The sequence below is a fragment of the Pleurodeles waltl genome, chromosome 9 (assembly GCF_031143425.1).
Source record: "Pleurodeles waltl isolate 20211129_DDA chromosome 9, aPleWal1.hap1.20221129, whole genome shotgun sequence".
Taxonomy (NCBI): domain Eukaryota; kingdom Metazoa; phylum Chordata; class Amphibia; order Caudata; family Salamandridae; genus Pleurodeles; species Pleurodeles waltl.
In genome coordinates this window covers 393,447,987-393,466,574 of record NC_090448.1, presented here as the reverse complement: position 1 = coordinate 393,466,574, position 18,588 = coordinate 393,447,987, and the positions used below count along the sequence as shown (strand labels likewise).

The 18,588-nt window shown below is 43.7% G+C and overlaps 1 protein-coding gene across 1 annotated transcript; it reads left to right on the top strand.

Moving 5' to 3' along the window:
• The first annotated feature begins 1,657 nt into the window (after nt 1–1,657).
• Nucleotides 1,658–16,952, top strand: GPHA2 (glycoprotein hormone subunit alpha 2). The gene is made up of 4 exons (XM_069205968.1): nt 1,658–1,787; nt 11,222–11,323; nt 14,232–14,416; nt 16,594–16,952. The coding sequence occupies exons 1-4, from the start codon at nt 1,691–1,693 to the stop codon at nt 16,693–16,695; spliced, it is 486 nt and encodes a 161-aa protein (XP_069062069.1). The 5' UTR covers nt 1,658–1,690; the 3' UTR covers nt 16,696–16,952.
• Nucleotides 16,953–18,588: the final 1,636 nt, after the last annotated feature.

Sequence of the window (18,588 nt, the reverse complement as noted above, 5' to 3'; positions counted from 1 at the left end):
TATAGAATGACTAGTGCAGAACTCTCAAGTTTCACCCGCCCATGCATGCATAGCTCATGCGGCCCAGGTTTGCCTGAGACAGCGCACAAAGTGTCATGTGTGATACATTTTGTTCTACTTATGAGGGCTTAAAGACAGCCCATTTTGTGCTATTGGTTGGCTTCATTGTCACTCTCATTTTCTTGTTCCTCTTTGGGCAGCGAGTGCCAGCTTGACTTCCTCTTTTTGAGTTTTGCCCTCCCCTGGAGCATGCCCCAAGTATCTCTTCTTTGCCTTGGTCTTCAACTGCTCGCACTATCAGAACTATTTTTTTCTTTTTGTGGAAACACTCTATAAGAGTGCATATGCTTGCTTTTCCATTATGTTGCTTCTGTTGTATTGCCCTCCTCTTCCTTTCATTGGTATTGCTTGCCCTCTCCTGATGTCCGTAGTGTTGCTGGCTCCCTCCAGTCCTCCTCCTGCTATCTGTCATGTTCTGTGCCTCCTCCCACCCTCCACCTGCTGTCCCTTCTGTTGCTTGCCCCTCTCCAGTCCTATTCATGCTATCCGTGTTGGCCCAGCCCCCTCCTGTGTTGTGTTGCTTGTCTCGTTCCCCAACACCCCTTCTGCGTTCTGTTGCTTGCCCCTACCGTGTTGTGTTGCTTGCCCTGGCCCTCCCATGTTGTGTTTAGTTTTATATAGCACAAACTCACCCAAGGGCATTGCTGTGCTTTACAGGAGCACCATTTACATCACACAAGGTCAGATTACCTTTTTTCCTTTTTCTAAGGCGACAGGGAGATTAAGTGGTTTTCCCACAATCACAGGATGCTGAGCTGATGCCGGAACTTGTAACAGGTTCCCCAGTTCTATAGTCGCAGCTCTTGCCATAGGGACACATGTTCTGAGCTGCTTGCTCTGCATTCCTGCCAGAAAAAAAGTGCTAGCTGTGTCAGAGCCCTTTTGTACCTAACTTTCAGCTATGTTGCATATCTGACGCCCTCTGTACAACATGGCTAAAAGATATTGCCAATACATCTTTATAAAACTAGTACTACATGTTCCAGAATGCAAAGTAAAAAAACTCTCCAATACGAGCTACTCTTGCAAGGATCGGAGAACCGTGCGAGGTCTGGGTGTGCTGCACCTATCGCGTTGTGCCGCTGTCACTTTGAAATTACAGTGAGGTCAGTGCTATTTGTTAAGTCATTCGCTAAATCAAGTAGATTTAGCTGCAAAATTGTGCCAGCTTTGGTGCAATCGACGTAAGGTGTCGCGCGGGTACACTTTTCCATACAGGCTTGAGGCAGGGTTTATAGTGTTGATATATGTGTTCAAATCGGAATCAGAAAGACTTGGGTGAAAAACAATAATTTCTCTATATGGCCAAACTCCACAGGTTAAGGCTGCTGCCCCTTTAAAGCTGCTGCGCTTCTTGCCTCGGGCGCATGTATTCCATCCACAACGCACAGCGAAGAAGGTGCCCTCAGGTGTGCTGAGGCAGCAGGGGGGGGGGGGGGGGGGGGGGAGAGGGGGTCTGCTAGGACCCGGTTCTGGACACCAGCCTCTGACTGACACACCTTCAGGGGCGGGCCCTGGCAGCCAGCCGAGGATGGGTGTGTTCGGGCAGTCCTACACCCCAGCCACCCTCCATTCCCCTTCATCCCTCCTGCTACAAATAGCACCTGCGGAGCAGGAGTCCTTCCAGGGGATGCTAAGCTGCGAAGCCACCACGCACCTACCCAGCGAGCTGCCTAAATACCCAGCTGCGTGCTGCCAGTCAGCGGAGGACAGGGAAGCCCACATCGGTAAGCACCAGCTGATGAAAGTCTGTGCCACGTGCACAGTGTTAGAGGGCTGTGGGGTGTGCTCATGAAGGGACTTTTAATGCTGAATTGTGTTGAAATAAAAAGTAATCAATACATAAATTACTCGGTTTATTTCAGACACACGCTCAATAGTAATTATAAACGTGTGAGACCCCAAGGTTTGTGTGAGAAGACATTCCAGTCGGAGGGGGGCTAAATTGTGACTGAGCGTTGCTTTCAGGCCAGCAGAGGTCAAACCTCGGTCCATTTGTTTTTGCCAATTGTCAAATTTTGACTCCATCCATTGAGTGTAGACCGTAATCCTGGGCATATGTCTTTATTCGCAGCACCGTCCAACACTTGGCATATCTTCGAAAACACTTAGCGCTTAGAAACAAGCACAGTTTTACGGGATCTCCGAGCACTCAAAGTCCACACTGTGTGCTTGGTATTTATTAATAGTTAATCTCGTCCGATCAAATCTCCACTGCCCATGCCAACGTGCTGCCCTTGTCTCAGCGACTTCTTCAGGGCTGACTAGAGTAGGAGACGTGCACCCAGGAGACACACAATGGAATACAACGATCTGATTTAAAGAGATCGATACAGCCCTGAAGAAGTCGCCGAGACAAAGGCAGCATGTTGGCGTGGACAGTGGAGATTTGATCGGATGAGAATAAAGTATAAACAAACACCACGCACACAGTGTGGACTTACCTTTGAGTGCTCGGAGATCCTGTAAAACTGTGGAGGCTTCTGTACTTTAGGGAGACAAGGTGGCTCTTGCTCCCTCCTTGAGCACCGGACACTTGTGATTAGGCTTTGGGATATTATCATCGCTAGAGAGAGGGCGCCGTTATTCCCAGCCGCGAAACGAGCTATTCCACGGTGTAAGCCCGGACATTAATATCTAGAAATTCGCACTGTTCAATGTCCTAAACCAGGTAAGACTGGCTGGGAACATCACAGAAATGCCCCTCGCAGGTGTGTACACGTCATGAACCAGCCCAGCACGTGCCATTGAATAGTCTGTCTAGAAGCACTGAGGCCCATATTTGTACTTTTTTAGCACCGAATTTGCGCGACTTTTTGACGCAAAAACGGCGCAAACTTCCAAAATACATTTATATTCTGTAAGTTTACGCCGTTTTTGCATCAAAAAGTGGCGCAAATGCGGCGCTAAAAAAGTGTAAATCTGGGTCTGAGTGTCACTGAGCGTCAGCCAGCATCAAACAAGGGCTTCGCTAGACGTGTCCAATTTTGGCTTGTCTACAAACACATATTTAAGTCAGCAGAAAATAAACAGAAGTTAAAAGAAACGAGTATAACTGACCGAAATGAACAAAGAGGCGGGTGGAGTACACGGAATTATCACGTGTCAGCCATCAAGTAGGAGACATCGTGGAAAAAGCTCTTCTGTCTGAGCTTGGGGAATTCTCTGTTCATGAAGTAATGCGCAGAGAAGCCCTTCTGTGTTTTTAACTGCTGAAGAATGTCTCCTCATGGTTGTATGACTTTCATTAATTTGTCGGGCCTATTGGCAAAGGCATTTTGAAGTTTACACATTGGAAGTAGGCAAGCTACAGAATTCACGGGAAGGGCTGAGCCAGTGCCGAGTTAGGGGCCCATCTTGGGTCTAAAGAGCCATAACACGAGCCGAGCTGGCAGAAAAATCACGAGAATACTCTCCTCGTATTATCACTCTCTCCTGTCTAGTGATTGTTCCCCCTTTCTGTGTTCCTCCATCTTCGTTCAATGCAAATACCTCCAGTCAGCGACCTCGACCTACACAAGTCATGAAGGGCCAGATGTAGCAAAGGGTTTTTCCCATTCTGTGTCAATGGGAAAATGTGTTCGTACATATGGCCCGAAGTCCTTTCTTTCTGCCTCCCCTGAATCCCTGTCCTGCATTATCACATTTTCCAACTCTCCCCCCTCCCCTCCCCCGGGTGCAGCAGACTGACCAGCACCACAAGATTTTAGGCATTCTGGTTTTGAACGTGTACATCGTCAACAGTGCTGACTGTAGCCCTTCGTCTGCTGCACCTTGGCGGGAGCTTGGAGAATGATCTCAAAGTGCAGGAGAAGGGATGCGTGGGGGGCTGAAGCTAATGGTTCTTCAAGCGGCTCATTTTTGGCTTGAGAGTATCAGAACACCTCAGGCCGAGCCAGAGGTGGGCATCTTGCTCAAGCCAGGCTCGTCCACCTATGTTACACATTCTTTCATGCCTTTATGAATTTACACAATATAGACAAAAGCAAAATAAACTGGAAATATTAACAGAATATCCATATACAATTAGTACAGATAGACAGGACTTTGCCTTCTGTGCACTTTTACTAATAGGGAATTGGCCAGTTAGAGGCCAATCAGTAAAGGTGTGTAGGAGTATGGAAAAGATCACTTCTGTAGATCTGCTTCCTGTGGCATAAATGCGTTTGGGAATCGGCCCCTTCTTGTTTCTCTCTGTTTCTGATTCAGGTTAACGCTTTCTATAGAGAAACCTTCTGCCTCAACTCACTTGAAATTTAGCAAACGCCATAGACTTGGAATCTCCAAGTGTCTCTCTAGAGAGGACGACTCCTTGGCCTTTGTCAATCTTGGAGCACCAAGACACCCTTTTTGGTGCACTAGTGCTATAGAAATCCTGATGCCTGTCCAGAGTTGGAAAATGAAAATATGTATTCTGGGATCCTCAAATATTGTTCTTGGGAGGGTCCGAGTAAGGAGGGAAACAGAAAGGAGCAGGTTTCATGATATGCAAAAGCCCTTGATAGTAAATATGTGATTTGCACCTACATTATACCTATGCACTGTTTTTCCAAAAACTGCCCTAGAAAATCAAGGGAAAGAGAGACAGTAAATTAGTTCTGGAAAATTTTAATGGTCGCCAAAAAATTGCATTTCGAGATAGTTTTGAAGCTGGTGTGGGGTTTAAGGTGCTTGTACATCCATCAGGTCTCAAGGTATAATACACAATGTGGTCAATGAACATGCTGCAGTGATCCTTAGCCTAGTTTATTATTTATGTGTTTAAGGGAAAAAATCCTTAGGCACATCGTATTTGTGTCTAAGGGAACCATCCCTTAGGTACATGTTGCATATGGGTCTAAGGGATGTTTACCCTGGCAGTTTTTTAAAGTTTCTGACAAGTTTGATTTAACGCCAAGAGACCTTTAAGGTGAAAGTAGTGATTTATAAGTGTAACTAATAATAATAATAATAATAATAATCATCATCATCATCTCAGAGAACTATAATAAATTAGCCTAGGGTGTTAATGTGCCCTCTCTGTACTGTATCATGTAAAATAAGATGCCAGGTTTGTATTCTACAAAATAAAACTCATTGGGTGCCTAGTGCCCATTCTTTACTAGCCCTGAATCTATCCTAGCCAGGCACGTTCCTTAACACTAAATACCCATATATTTCTTTAATACTTACTTCCATGTGTCTAGCCCCAAGGGCCCATATTTAAGACTTTTGTGGCATAGAGCAGCACAGCAAGTCACCTTGCTGCCCTTTACCACAGGAAAAGGGAAGGAACACACAGTATTTATCCATTACTGTGCATTCCTGTCCTCTCCCCCTGCGCTGGTGCCCTTTTGGCAGCCTAGCTCCAACGGGGGCACGCTTTCACCATGGTGCAAGGGTGCTTGCGTTGAAGCAGGATTGTTTCTGTGCAGGAAGGGGTTCCCTTCCCCACAAAAACAATCCTGAGAGGCTTTTCCTCATTCTGTGTCTGCTGCAGAATGCAGCTCACGTAGAAAAGGGGAAAAAAGGCGGAGAAATAAAGATATTTCCCCTCATTACGCCTCTCCTGGGGAGGCATATCTTTTTGGCGCATTCTCAGGTTTACCAGGTTTGGTAATTCTGACAATGTGTCAAAAACCGTGAGAGTTGCCTGGGAACACCCATTCAACACCCATGGAACACCTCCCTTGCACAGAGTAAGGAAACACAGCGATTTGTGCTGCCTTGCTTTACTCCATATCTTTGAAGCCATTCAAAGCCACGCAAAGTGGCTTTGCGTGGTTTCAAAAATATGATTTTGTGATTTGCACCAAGCATTTACCACATTGCTTGGTGCAAGCATGGTCCAAACCACTCATAAATACGCCCCCAGGTGTGTTTGGGCTCTATAGAAATACGAAGAATAATGTACTGAGTTGCCCGGAAGCTCTTTGAGTTGAATGATATGGATCTTCTCAGGGCACTGTTGTTTCAATCCCAGAGTTCTGGGGATTGGAAGCACATTGAAACTTAATGAAGATTCTTCATGACTCAGAGGTCAGACTTGTCAGGGCCTGTGGAATTAAACGATTCTGCATCCGCAGCAATTTTCACATAGTTATGGATTTTCTGCATTTGCCACATAATCCATTATCGCAGCATAATCTGCAGATTAAAAAAAAATGTTTCTAGCCCAAACAGTTCAAAAGTTAAATAATAAATGGCGACTCGTTTTCCGGTACACCGGAAGGCTTTTTGCAAAGGTTGGCTGGTCATCTTTCAGTTGCTTATTGCTGTATTGGGTATTAAATTGGTATGAATTAAGGTGAGCTCTTTTCTCAGACACTATTATCAGGTGTAAAAACGACAAAACAATGAAGTTATATTATCACAAAATATGCAGCATTATTCCACATAATTTGCCTTTTGCTGCCACATAATTTAATCAATCCTGCCGCATAATGGTCCTCCTCTGCTGCATAATTCCAGTGCCCCTGGATATGTCCCAGTAATCGGGTTTACTCTTACGATTTAGAACCTATGTTCCAATCAGCCTATAGCCTGTGATTTCAGCATCAACGGTGTATTGGAATGTTTATTTAGGGTTTTTGTAAAGTGCTTCTGCACATCTACCGAGTAGCGCTTTGAATGTGAGGAGAAAGAGAGGTACGAGTGACAAGCTGGTTCAGGAGAAACAAGTGTGCTGATGCCAATGTTCAATACAGCTGTCTTGTTATGCTGAGAAGATGGGGAAGCCTTTGAAGTTGGCGTGAGCCGCTGAAGATCCCTTGGTGTAATTGGTCACGAGGGCCAGGACCAATTACAAGTGTCGTGCATTATGTGTGTGTATTTTTATATATAATTAGGACCACATGGGAGGTGTAGGTCGAGGTGAGGGAGGCTTAGAGATGTGCTTAACATTGTACACATAACCATAAGGTGTACCCAAAATGTGTGAGAATAACTACGTTTATAGAGTAGTCTGTGTCATGCAAAAAAGAAAGTAGGAAAAGCCTTACACAAACTGCTGATTTACGAAAAAAGGGTAATAGTGATTTTAGTCTGTCTTATGAACAGCCTTGACCTGAGTCCAAATATCTCTGTTGCTGACAGTTTTTATTAGGGGTTAGCATCAAAGCTGCCACATAAAAATCTATTCTCAATAAGTTTTAGAGATGACTAACCCAAAGTCCTTGACTTGCTCTTGGCTTCGAGATGCATTGAGAAGTGATCCAAAATATAAAGCAGGAAACATGCCCTCTGTCCCTAACCTTATGAAAAGGAAGATGAAAGTCCACTTACATAAATGCCTTAGGCTGCATGGGGAGTTTGACGTTCGTCACGAAGGAGACAGTATTGACCCTTGCCTCAAAGGCCAAAGGATCTCCTCTGTACAGAATCTCAAATCTACTGTACTATCTTTGGCTAAATTAAACAAAGGTAGAATTGATATTGCCAAATCAGAGTGTAAGGCAGGACAGTATATTTGTTGAGACTTCTAAGAGCGACAAATCCTTGCAGTAATTGCGAGCAGGTCTGCCAGTAGATCTGAGAGACCTCCAAGTGCTGCTCGCTTTTAGGAAAGCGCTAAAGCCCTTGGTGGTTTGAGTAATGAAACCATCCTTTGGCAAGATGATAAGTCTTACATGGTTTTGACACTGTACATCTGAGTAGAGCACTCTAGGGTTGTAGCTCTATGGGGACTAGTGTTTGGGGTGTTACAACCCCTATTAAATGCTTTATTTGCGTGGGAGTTGGGAGCAGGGACTCCAAGTCGAAAAGGTAATGTTGGATTTCACTTGTCATTTGCAGCGTTAAGTGTCTTAACACCAAACTGTTTGTGCTTCTGAGTGAATCGCAGGGTTCGTGGTATAAAAAGGTAAGTGGTCGGTATATTCCCTGTGGGAAATTGCTGTGGATACAGGAGGAGCACTATATATATATATATTTTTTTTTTTTGTGGCCTCTCCATCTATCCACTGTGGATGAAACGAGAGCAGGGGAGGAATGTGCATATCCAGATGGCAAAGCACTGAATCCAATAAACTCCCCTGGTGGGAGGTTCTTAGGTGCCTTCGCAAAGGCTTTAAGTTAGGCCAGTGGGTTAATGCAACTCCTGCAGCTTCTGCAACCTCCAGGTCACAGGCTTGAATTCTGGCTCTACGTCAAAGCCTCTCATCCTTTGGAGGTTCTTTTAGTGCGTTTGAGGTGGGTAAGGGAAACCCTACTGTTTTACAGCGCCGTGAAAGCACAAGTGATCTATGAAAAACAGAGACACATGCTTGTCTTTTACTTAGTTCTCACCTGCCGCCTCAAAGTAGAAGACAAATCAAAAGCAGTGTTTGCACAGGTGCATTAAACCCAATCGTGCATCCAATGTTTTACACTGGGAGTTAATCTGAGACGCGTGCATGATTAGTCACGAACTGTGTCCCTAGAATCATGGCGGATACGGCAGGGAGGTGCTAAAAGTAAGCGCACTGAAAAAAAAATCTAGCCAAGCTCGAACCAAGAGGTGCACAGAATGGAAAACCAGGAGCCAAACCTTCCGTCCAAATGCACCGCAGATCTTCAGTTACATCCCTCCATAGATAAGGCAAATGTCTGTAATTCTTAATGGAGTTAAAGAGCCCCCCTTTAAGGAACACTATCATTGAGGACCTGCCTCCCATTCTTTTGTACATCCTCTCCAATTATTTCCATCTCCACTCTTGTGCCCTGTTATTGCTGTGTATGGCACTCCTTGCTCCCCGCCTAGGCTCATGCAGGAGATGAACCAGTATATGCATACGCTAGTCCCAGTGCTTAATTTGTAAATAAAAAGGTGCCGGTGCTCAAAGCCCTCCTCAAACACGGGGCTGGTGCAATTAAGTGTGTGAACACGGAATACTCAGGAAGCGTAATCCTGAAGCCATCTCGGGCCTCCTCAATCCATTTAAAGGCCACTCCCTGCCCCTTCAGCTCACTCTTGCAGCTTTCTACTTTCTCTCTTTGTGACGCTTTTTCTTTTTTCCCTTCAGCCATTTTTCCCATATGTGTCTTCTGCTCGCAGCAAATGCTTGAGGCAGGCGAATAAGCCCCGGCCTGCAAAAATAAGTGCCGGTGCTCAGCACCGGAGACAATAAGCACAAATTAAGCACTGGCTAGTCCGGGCCACAATCATCCCGTGTCACCACACATTGCTGCAGCTAATTCCTTTTCGTTCTATGTTAGCACTAACAGCTCTGTAAATCAGGTTTTGTTTCCTGCTCCTCTTCTTTCACAATTTGTTATCTAAAGGGCAGTTTTGCAGATGTGATAAGGATTTTTTTGAGCAGTGCCTCCTGGTGGCAAGGAAAGTCTCGACTCAGAAGAGCAGCCCTCCAAACTCTTTAAAACTTTAGGCAATAACTTCCTGGACTAATCACACCATGTCTTTAAGGAAATGGCTGTTTTTGTTTGATCACTGATAAAGTTTTGGACCGATGCTGCTGGTTTTTCAACTCTCAGAGTGGACCAAGGCCTGCTAACCACCTCATTGCCAGTGCTCTAACCCTTAAAAGTGTAAGCTTGGATTGGCGTATACTCAGTTGGCATAACCTTACTTACAAGTCCCTAGTTTATGGTGCTAGGGGTACCCTGGCCTGGTAAGTTAAAGTGTCCTACCAGGGCTTCAGCATTTATTATGCCACCCTGGATGTGACAGCATGAAAACATGTCACCTGGCCTGCGACTGCAGACTGGCAAAGCAGTGTTAAACTAATAACTTGACTTTGCCATTTAAACTAATGGCAAAGCCCAAGCCTCCCTTTCTAATATATGTCACCCCTACAGCAGACCTATCGAGTCTAAGGCAGGGTGCTGTATATTAAAAAGTAGGACTTATGTTTTTATATGTCCTAATAGTAAAGCCGCCAAATTGTTCTTAGAGTGGAAGGGCTAGAAGCCCCATTGGCGAGTGCAGAATTATAGGCAACTCAGTTGAGCTAACTCTTGGAGGGGACTACTAAAGCTGGTACTATAAGGTAACAAAATAATCATTACATGAAACCAAACTTGATGTTCAAGTCGAATTTAATGTAACATTTGAGTATAAGGCAACCTTAGAAAGTTGCCACTCTGTTTCCCAAGTCTTCCAATGGCCATTCCTAATGCTGGCCACAAGAAACCCTTCTGCCCTTGTAGGAAGAGGTGAAAGACTCCCAGGAGTTAGAACAAAATAGGCCTGCCTTTTGAAAAGGTGTCAGCTTCTCTGGCGTGAAGTCACACAGGGTGTGAGACCAAAATGTAAGCTTCAAAGGTTAAGCCGCCTTTGAACGGCAAATGTTGGACACATACAGCAGCGGCTGCTCCTTTGTTCAGGTAGGCGGGTTGGCACCGGGGACAGAGAGAGGGGAGACCAGTTGCCAAACAGTTTTACAGTGGGCTTGTAGCCTTCAGGCACCCACATCTCTAACACTTTTGATTTAGGCTGCCCTCATCACACATTTTCACCATTGGTAGATTACCACAGGAAACACCAAAGTTCTCCCTTGGTTTGTAGGGTTGTAGCCTACGCTGGTGGCAATTGTCACCAGCATGAGACGGTACCCTCTGATGAAGCATGCCACCATACAGTGGCTGAGAGTATCCATCCTTTAAAAAGAGAACTTCTCCATACACTGTTACACTACGCATCGATCACTTGTCTAATTAGTCAGATTTCCCATTGGGTGTCACTTTTGATGTGGATTTTTACTAGGAGATTCACCCTATTGGTCGAAGGTTCCCTCTAACCCCCTTAGGCGCAAATGTAACTAATCTTTGACATGAAGGATTTAATGTGTGACAGATCTGTGCACTTGTGAGTTGTAAAATACTTCTTGTGCATTGCAGACGCATGATACAACAAAGAGTCAAAACATGAAGTGGGAGAGAATACTCCTCTTGGAGGAGCCAAAGTCTACTCTGAATTTTTTGAAGAATAGATAAAAAATGGATATTGCAGACAGCTACACTATCAATTCAAACTTAATACAAGGGGGATATTTAAGACCGTCTGATCAGGTAAGGGCATAAGGCAGCTTTGTTGTCATTTATCCAAAATATCTGTTTACGCACAGAACAAAATTTGACCGCAAGATAATTGTACCTGTATAATAGGCATGTATTGTTCATCTTGTCAGAAATTTCTCGCACACCAAGTAAGTTAGTTCTGACAGCCAGCCACTTTGTTTTCCAGATCACAACATGGCCTCCGTTTATGCTGTGCTCCTTGGTCTGTTTCTGGTGGCTTCTGAATCGTGGACATACGAAAACATTGGACCAGGTTGCCACCTGCACCGTAAGTGTGGCTGAATGTTATGTTTTTTCATTTTGTGTAGCTTTAGAATGCTTACCAAGGCGAACTGGCTGCAGAACCATAACGGAGTACGAATGGTGAGACGTCCGAGAAGGGAATTGCTGTGATGGGTGTATTTTAAGGCTTGTGCTCCTGTTTCTATTTAAGAGTGCCAAACCCGTTTCGACGTCCCCCGGCCTGCCGTCATTTAGTTTGCACTGGGAGACCTTGTAGCCCTCTTTTGCAAAGGTGAGCCTCCATCAAGTCTCTTTCCTGAAGACACTTTCCCAGTGCTTAATTTGTAACCTGTCGGTTGCAGATTGTAGGCACAGGCTTTATTTTTTTTAACTGGGGCCTAGGTATTTTTTTAAACCATGGCTTTTTTTCATCATACAGCTTTTAGCCTACTTTTGACCCCGGAACGTGAATTATGTACTGCGCACCCTTTCTTGATTGTAACCTGAAACCAGTCACCAGGAAGAAATGTAATTTAACAAGCCTAACATGCTGATGTGTTGTCCCTGTTTCATATAAAACCCCCTGTCACCCATTTAGGTCTAGTCTGCGCTATGAAACTGCAGCATAAATAAATACATTTTTAATTCTAAGACATTTATACAGAGCAAGAGAGAGAAAGGCAGAAAGGGGGTAAAAAGGGACAAAAATCAAAACAGGAAATCAGTGACAAAGAAAGAAAGCCTGGATGGAGACGGAATTGAAAAAGTGAGATGAAGTCAAAGGAAGTCTGGGTAGTGGAAGAAAGAGGCATAAGGTGGAGTTAAGAATAGGCAGCCTTGAAATTCGGCAACGCTAGCATCTGTCAGTGCTGCTGGCAGGCTCCTAAGAAACATCTTAGGCATGTGCACTTATTTATTTACTCATTAATTACTGCCCTTCACCTGTCATTCTCTGCTTCTACTATTTCATTTCGCAGCCCCCATTTCCCTTGGTAGCTTTGCCCAATCCTGAACTTCTTCCAGTCCATTGTTCATGGCACTCGGCTGCTTGCCCCCTATCACCCAGGCTCAAACTGCGTCGCCCACGCCCTGATCCATCTCTGCCCTTCATTTTTCCCCAGCTCGCTCTTAAGCGCGTTCACTCACATTCTGCAATGCTTGTGTTTATTCACCCCTGCTTTGTCGCCTCTGTATGTTTTATCACTGGCACCTATAGTTGTCCCCTTTGTTTTTTCTCCCTGCTCCCCTACACCCTCGTCTACCTGCTTCCGCTTGGGTTTCTTTCCTCAGGTCTACTCCTGGCTCCCTGTATCTCAAAATTCCAGGTCTTTACCTAAAATACAACCGGTATACAAAATGCCATGACATCTTTTCCAAACATATAGTTGTTTATTCAGGAAAGATTGAAAATGAATATCATGTTTTTTCCGGAAACATGTGAACGGTGAGAGCAGTGAACATGACAGAGTGGCAGAGAATGAATAACAATCCTGTAGGACCTCTTGCTCAACATTCCAATGTTTCTCTTTCAGCTTATCTCTGTTGATTTTAGTAATTTCCACCTTTAATGGAGAAAACATTTCTAATTGCATTATAGCCGTTGGGCTGAGGGTTATACTGGTTGTTAACTTACTTCTCGATAAGCTGAGCACATTTCTGAGAGCATTTAAAGACCCCCTATGTCCCTCAGTAGAGGTCCATAATAGTATGTTGATGAGTTACAACGGAAGCTGGTCATCGGTTATTTGTCTTCTGATGACCATTAGTCTACTACTGGGATGGTATGGTCGAGGCTGAAGTCAACTGGATTCATTCCTGCAGGGTAGGTATCTTAAAGGGGGCTACTATTTATCCTGGTGCCCAGGATATTGCAGACCCTGTTCATGCACCCTTTGTGAAAGAGAGCATACATTGGCCCCCATCCTCTTTATCTGTGATCACTACATGGTCTTGCAGCCAGGATGGCCATTGCCAAAATTATGCAAGTCGTTTATCAGGGTTGCCTTTGCATGGAGGTACTTTTTAGGACAGCTTCAGCAGACGCTACTGCAATACTAATACTTAGCAGGTCAGTAACGTGGGCAAAAACAGTCTTGATGTTTCTTGGAGAAATGCAAGTTCTCCTGCATTTTGGTGCTACTTTCTGGAAATTGGCGTAGTATTGGAACCTTTGTCTGGCACAAGAGAGCCTTTCACTTGTTTGTTAGCTGAACTCCATCCCATGGAATCCAGTAAATTAAATTTGTTTCAGGTGTCATAAAGCAGATGAATGGGTACTGTCAGCCCAGTTCTTCAGATTCTTCTTTTCATTTTACAAAATGTCTAAATCACTTACTCGTGGTAAATGGACACTGTAGACTGTAGGCAAGAATGGAACTGGTACTGAAGTGCCTTCTCAGTCTCCAGAGGTTATTTCACCTTATTATGGTTGAGGCTGATTGGCTGGAGAGGGTGGCTGGCGCTTCCACTATTGCTGGCCGAAGAAGAACATGATTGAGGTCTTCATTAAATGTAATTTGTTTCCACCTATCATACCTTCAACACTGGTTTTGCAATGATACACTCAAAAGGAGCCTTTTTTTTTTTTTACAATCGTCTTCTAAATGACACATACATTCATTGGTTATTAAATTATCACAAAGTGCAAAGTGTGTGTTATTTGTTAAATAAGTTAGATATACCCACCTTCATGACTTGGTGAGGACTAGAAGGTCATATTTGTCTTAAGATGTAAAATCATAGCATATTAAGTGTGTGTACTTTCCTTTTTTAGAGCATTTTATGCCTTCTACACTTGCATGCATTATTATATATGAAGGCGCTGGCAACCAGAGTTCTCAATGGCTCATTGTTTCTTTGTCTAGAAGAGCATTCCTTAAAACTCCCTGCGCAAAAAAATATATATTTTCTTGTGTTTCGTCCATCTTTATTACTTGCTTGTTTCTTCCTGGCAGCCTTCAACGTGACTATAAAGAGTGACCGCAAGGGCACGTGTCGGGGAACCCATGTGGTCCATGCCTGTGTAGGATACTGCGAATCCAGTGCTTTCCCATCCAAGTACTCTGTGCTCTTGGCCAGCGGCTTCAAGCACAACATCACCTCTGTGTCACAGTGCTGCACAATCAGCAAAATGCAAAAGGTCAGTATGCGTTTGGTCTCTATAGATGATTCCCTTCTGCTTCAAGGAGCATACTGTTAGCACCCAAGATCTGTGATTTACAAAACACTTGTATTCATTTTTGGACCTGTAGATTGCTGACAACCATGCATCAATCTGCAGAAGTGTGAGAGTCAGACACACAGTTTATGACATTCAGCAAACTGGCAACTTTGCACAGTTCTGAAGGTCTCTTTATGGTATGTTTTATGAACATAGTTCACTAAACTGATTACTGCACTGAGCTCTTCATTCTGAAATTCTGGGTTTAAAATGTATGGTCCTGAGCAGGTTTAGGCAGGAAGGAGAGATGATTGGTAGATCTGTTGGGATGGAGTTATTTTACTATCATCCTATACATGATTGCCATTGTCAAAAAGTGATCATAGTAGTAAGCTAGTTGGGACCTGCAGTGGTGGATTAAATTAGAATGCTCCATTGGCCAGCAGTGTGTGGCAGATCTCTTCAGTTATTCCAGGCGTGTTCACTTGGTGATAGGTGGTTTATTGCTGCAGACTGGTGCAGTACTAGATGATGGACATGACCCATGGGTTCTGTTTTATGTGAGTATAAGAGACTCAAGCAGAATAATGGAGTTATTATGCAGCTTGTTTGAATTATAGTCACCTGCCCATGAGTGTGGGCCAGGAGGTTTGTTTATGAACTGACATTACTATTTAATATCCAGGATACACTTAGGGCAGCTGTTTATGACTTACTTGGACATAGGACGTTGTGTACAGTTTGGACTGCTCTACATCTCTGGACTGTAGACTGTAGAATACACTTGAAGGGAAGGAGCTATTATTATTCCTGTTTCCAACCCAGGGTTCTGGGATGTTGTAGTTGTAGTGAAAATAGCCATCCTCTTCTTTCTGAAGTGTAAAATGCTCCTTAATCTTTCAAATCATGTCTGGAAGTGAGTTACAGAGTTAATTACTTGTCCTTAGAAAGCTCGCCTCTTATTGATTTCTTATAAAAAGGTGGCATGAATATCGGTGCAGCATGCTTGGGGTGCAGTGTCCTATTTTATTTCTATTACTTCAATTTAACTTGTAGATATAGTGCACCTTTTCCATGATAGGCTTTCTGGACGATGCAGAGTGCCTTGAACATGGCTTGTACAGGCACCCTGTGGGGTGATTGTAGTATTAGAGTTGTGTGTCTGTTGGGTGGAGATGCACCATTTTGGTTAAGTTATATTTTGTGTACAATAGAAGTGGGGCACTAAGGTTAGGTTGGCGGTATAGTCAAGGTTGGAGATTACGATTGCGAGGATAGCTTATAGATTTTGTTCATATCCTTCATCGAGGAGGATGTGTTGCAGTGTTCTCATTTTGTAAAAGATTCTCTTGGTGTCCTTGCTGCTATGTGGATTAAGAGCAGATCTGAAACCATGTTTCTCTTTAGGCTTCTTAATATTCTTGATGTCAGTGGAGGCACTTCGAGTTGCTTGGGCCATCTGTCTGTAGGTTGCTGTTTTATCATTCTACACAGTCATGAACTCTGTCTTTGCAGTTATCATCTTTAGATGGTTACTTATAATCCATGTGTTTATGGAATGAAGGCAGTTGTCAAGCTGTGATTTGTAGAGGTCTTCCAGGCCACCCATATCGAGAATGATTTGCTTAGCTGTAACCCTTTGCACTACATTATGCCTGCACGAGGCATAATATATGCAAAGGGGGCATTCCGCCATTAGTGGGGTGGCAAAAAAATGGCACAAGGAAATCAAAGAGATTTCCTTGCGTCATTTTTTACGGCACTTTTAACGCCTGATCAGAGCAATATTTTGGCGCTACTCCTGCAGAGTACATCAATAGCATCATGAAAAATGATACTATTGCCCCGTACCCCGCGCCATGGTGCACCGTATTTTAAATACGATGCACACATGGTGGCAGTAGGGGGGCACTGAGGGGTGCAGGGAAAGTGGCACTGCACTCTGTGCAGTGCCACTTTCCATAAATCTGCCCCATGATGCTGGAGGACTGTACTCATTCAGCTCTACTGACTTTAAAACACACAGCGCTGCCAAGTGCCACGTATGCACATTCACTGAAAATAGAAGTCAACTACCACCTATGGCATTTTCTGTGGACACATACCGTTCAAAATGTCCAATGTTCTCTCAGTGACCATTTCTGCCTTTTTTTCAGATCAAAGTCCGCCTCTACTGTACCGCCTTGCGCCGTGAGGAGATTGAAATCTTCACCGCCAAGTCCTGCCAATGCGACATGTGCCGACTCTCCAGATACTAGCCTCTTGTCACAGCCCTCGTGCCAAAAAGGGACTGCACTGCTCTCCTCCTTGCCTGCTGCCAGCTTTCTTCTACCTTTGTCAAGAGGATTGTGAGGAGGAGCTTATAGACAATGTTCTGTTTTTAGATCACTTTATTTATATAACTAAATATTTGTAAATGTATTTATGATAAAGCCAGAATTGCACTAAAGTCGCCGGTTGTCCATGTAAAAACTAACTATGCAATTGCCCGGCCAAGCCAAGAATATTAATACCTTTTCAACTACCTTATGGCTCTGTGTGTTGTTTTTTGGTTAAATCTTGCTGATTTGATGACCTCTCCAGGTAAACCAAAGAACACTTTCCAGAGATGACTGCAAGCAGAAGTACATGCATTATTTCTAATTAATAATTGATTTCATTTTCCTGACCTATGATTTTGAGGCTGAAAGTTTTCTTTTTGTTCACAATCACTTTGATACTTCAGAGCTCAATATGATCAAGATGATGTGAATTTGCTGCTGTGGCTTTTCTTTTTAACCGAACAAGTACTTTTTTTTGTCTGTTCGCTTTGGAACCATTGTTCACATATCGTTTCCTCAGAATGGTTCATGACGTAATAAATCTGGAGCCAAAGAACCCCTTTGTCCACTTGGAGGATAACGCCACGATACCTTTTTTCCCAACTTAATTTGGTAATTTCATGGGACTTTTCCCTTTATTTCCTCTTTCAGTCTTTACATAGCGCCTACTGGACCCATTAGGTGATAGACACTTTACAAAGAAGTCACGAATTACATCAATACGTGATTGAAAGCCAAAAAATAAAGTGGGGAATAGGCAAACTACCACAATTTGAAGTTATATTCTTTGTAAATAAAAAAAAATGAAGCACAAGTATTATTGGTCAGAGAACAATAATGAAAACATTTCAGAAAAACACGTTGCAGGGGAACCAGGAGTAGTAGCTCCATGCGGGATCATTAAAAAAGCTGTGACGTTTATCCTCTACAGCAGAAGTGGTTAACGTAGGGCTACAAGGGCTAGATCCATACCAGATTTTCAGCTTAACAACTTGATGATATAAATATATTTCCATTGCAATTTATTATAGGTACATTTATCTTACTGGTCAGTCTGAAAATATGGAAAGAAATTGACCCTCCTGCATCTATGTTGGAGACTCCTGATCTAGCAGTAGATGATGTGCTTTTTGAAAAGAGGCCTGGATATAAGCACACAATGGCTACCTATATAGCTTTAGATTCTGGCAGGGATCAGTCCAAGATCTTCAGGCTTTGGAATCATCTTTCAAGCTTATGCCCGTCACAGATAAGAGTCACATGGGAAGTGACAATTACTGAAAAAAATAAACAGTTGGAGGTTTGAACATGGATATAGAGAAGATAGTGCCGACTGAGGGACACATTAGGGTCCAGGTTTAAGAGGTCTTAACGCCTCCTTGCTCCACAATAGCGTCGTTTTTCAAATTCTTATGTAGTCCAACGAGGCCAAAATCACCGAGCCAGATTTGCAAAGTGGTGCAATACATGCATTGTGCTGCTTTGTAATCCCTGACACCACACTATGCCAGTGCCAGGCATAATGTATGCAAGTGGGGTGCTCCCCCATTAGGGGGGACCAAAGAAATGGCACAAAGAAATCTAAGGTTTCTTTGCGCCATTGTTTGTGGCATTTTTAATGCCTGCACAGAGCAGGCGTTAAAATGAGGCACGCTATTATTTATAATGGGCCTCAATGAGTTTTGCAGGATTAGAATCAACATTTGTAATGCTAATCCTGCAAAGTGCCAAACTAGTATAAAAAATGTTGACTCTAGTTCCCCTGCTACCGGCATGGTGCGCCTTATCTTAAGTACACAAGCACTGGATGCAGCGCCACTTTTCTTAAAT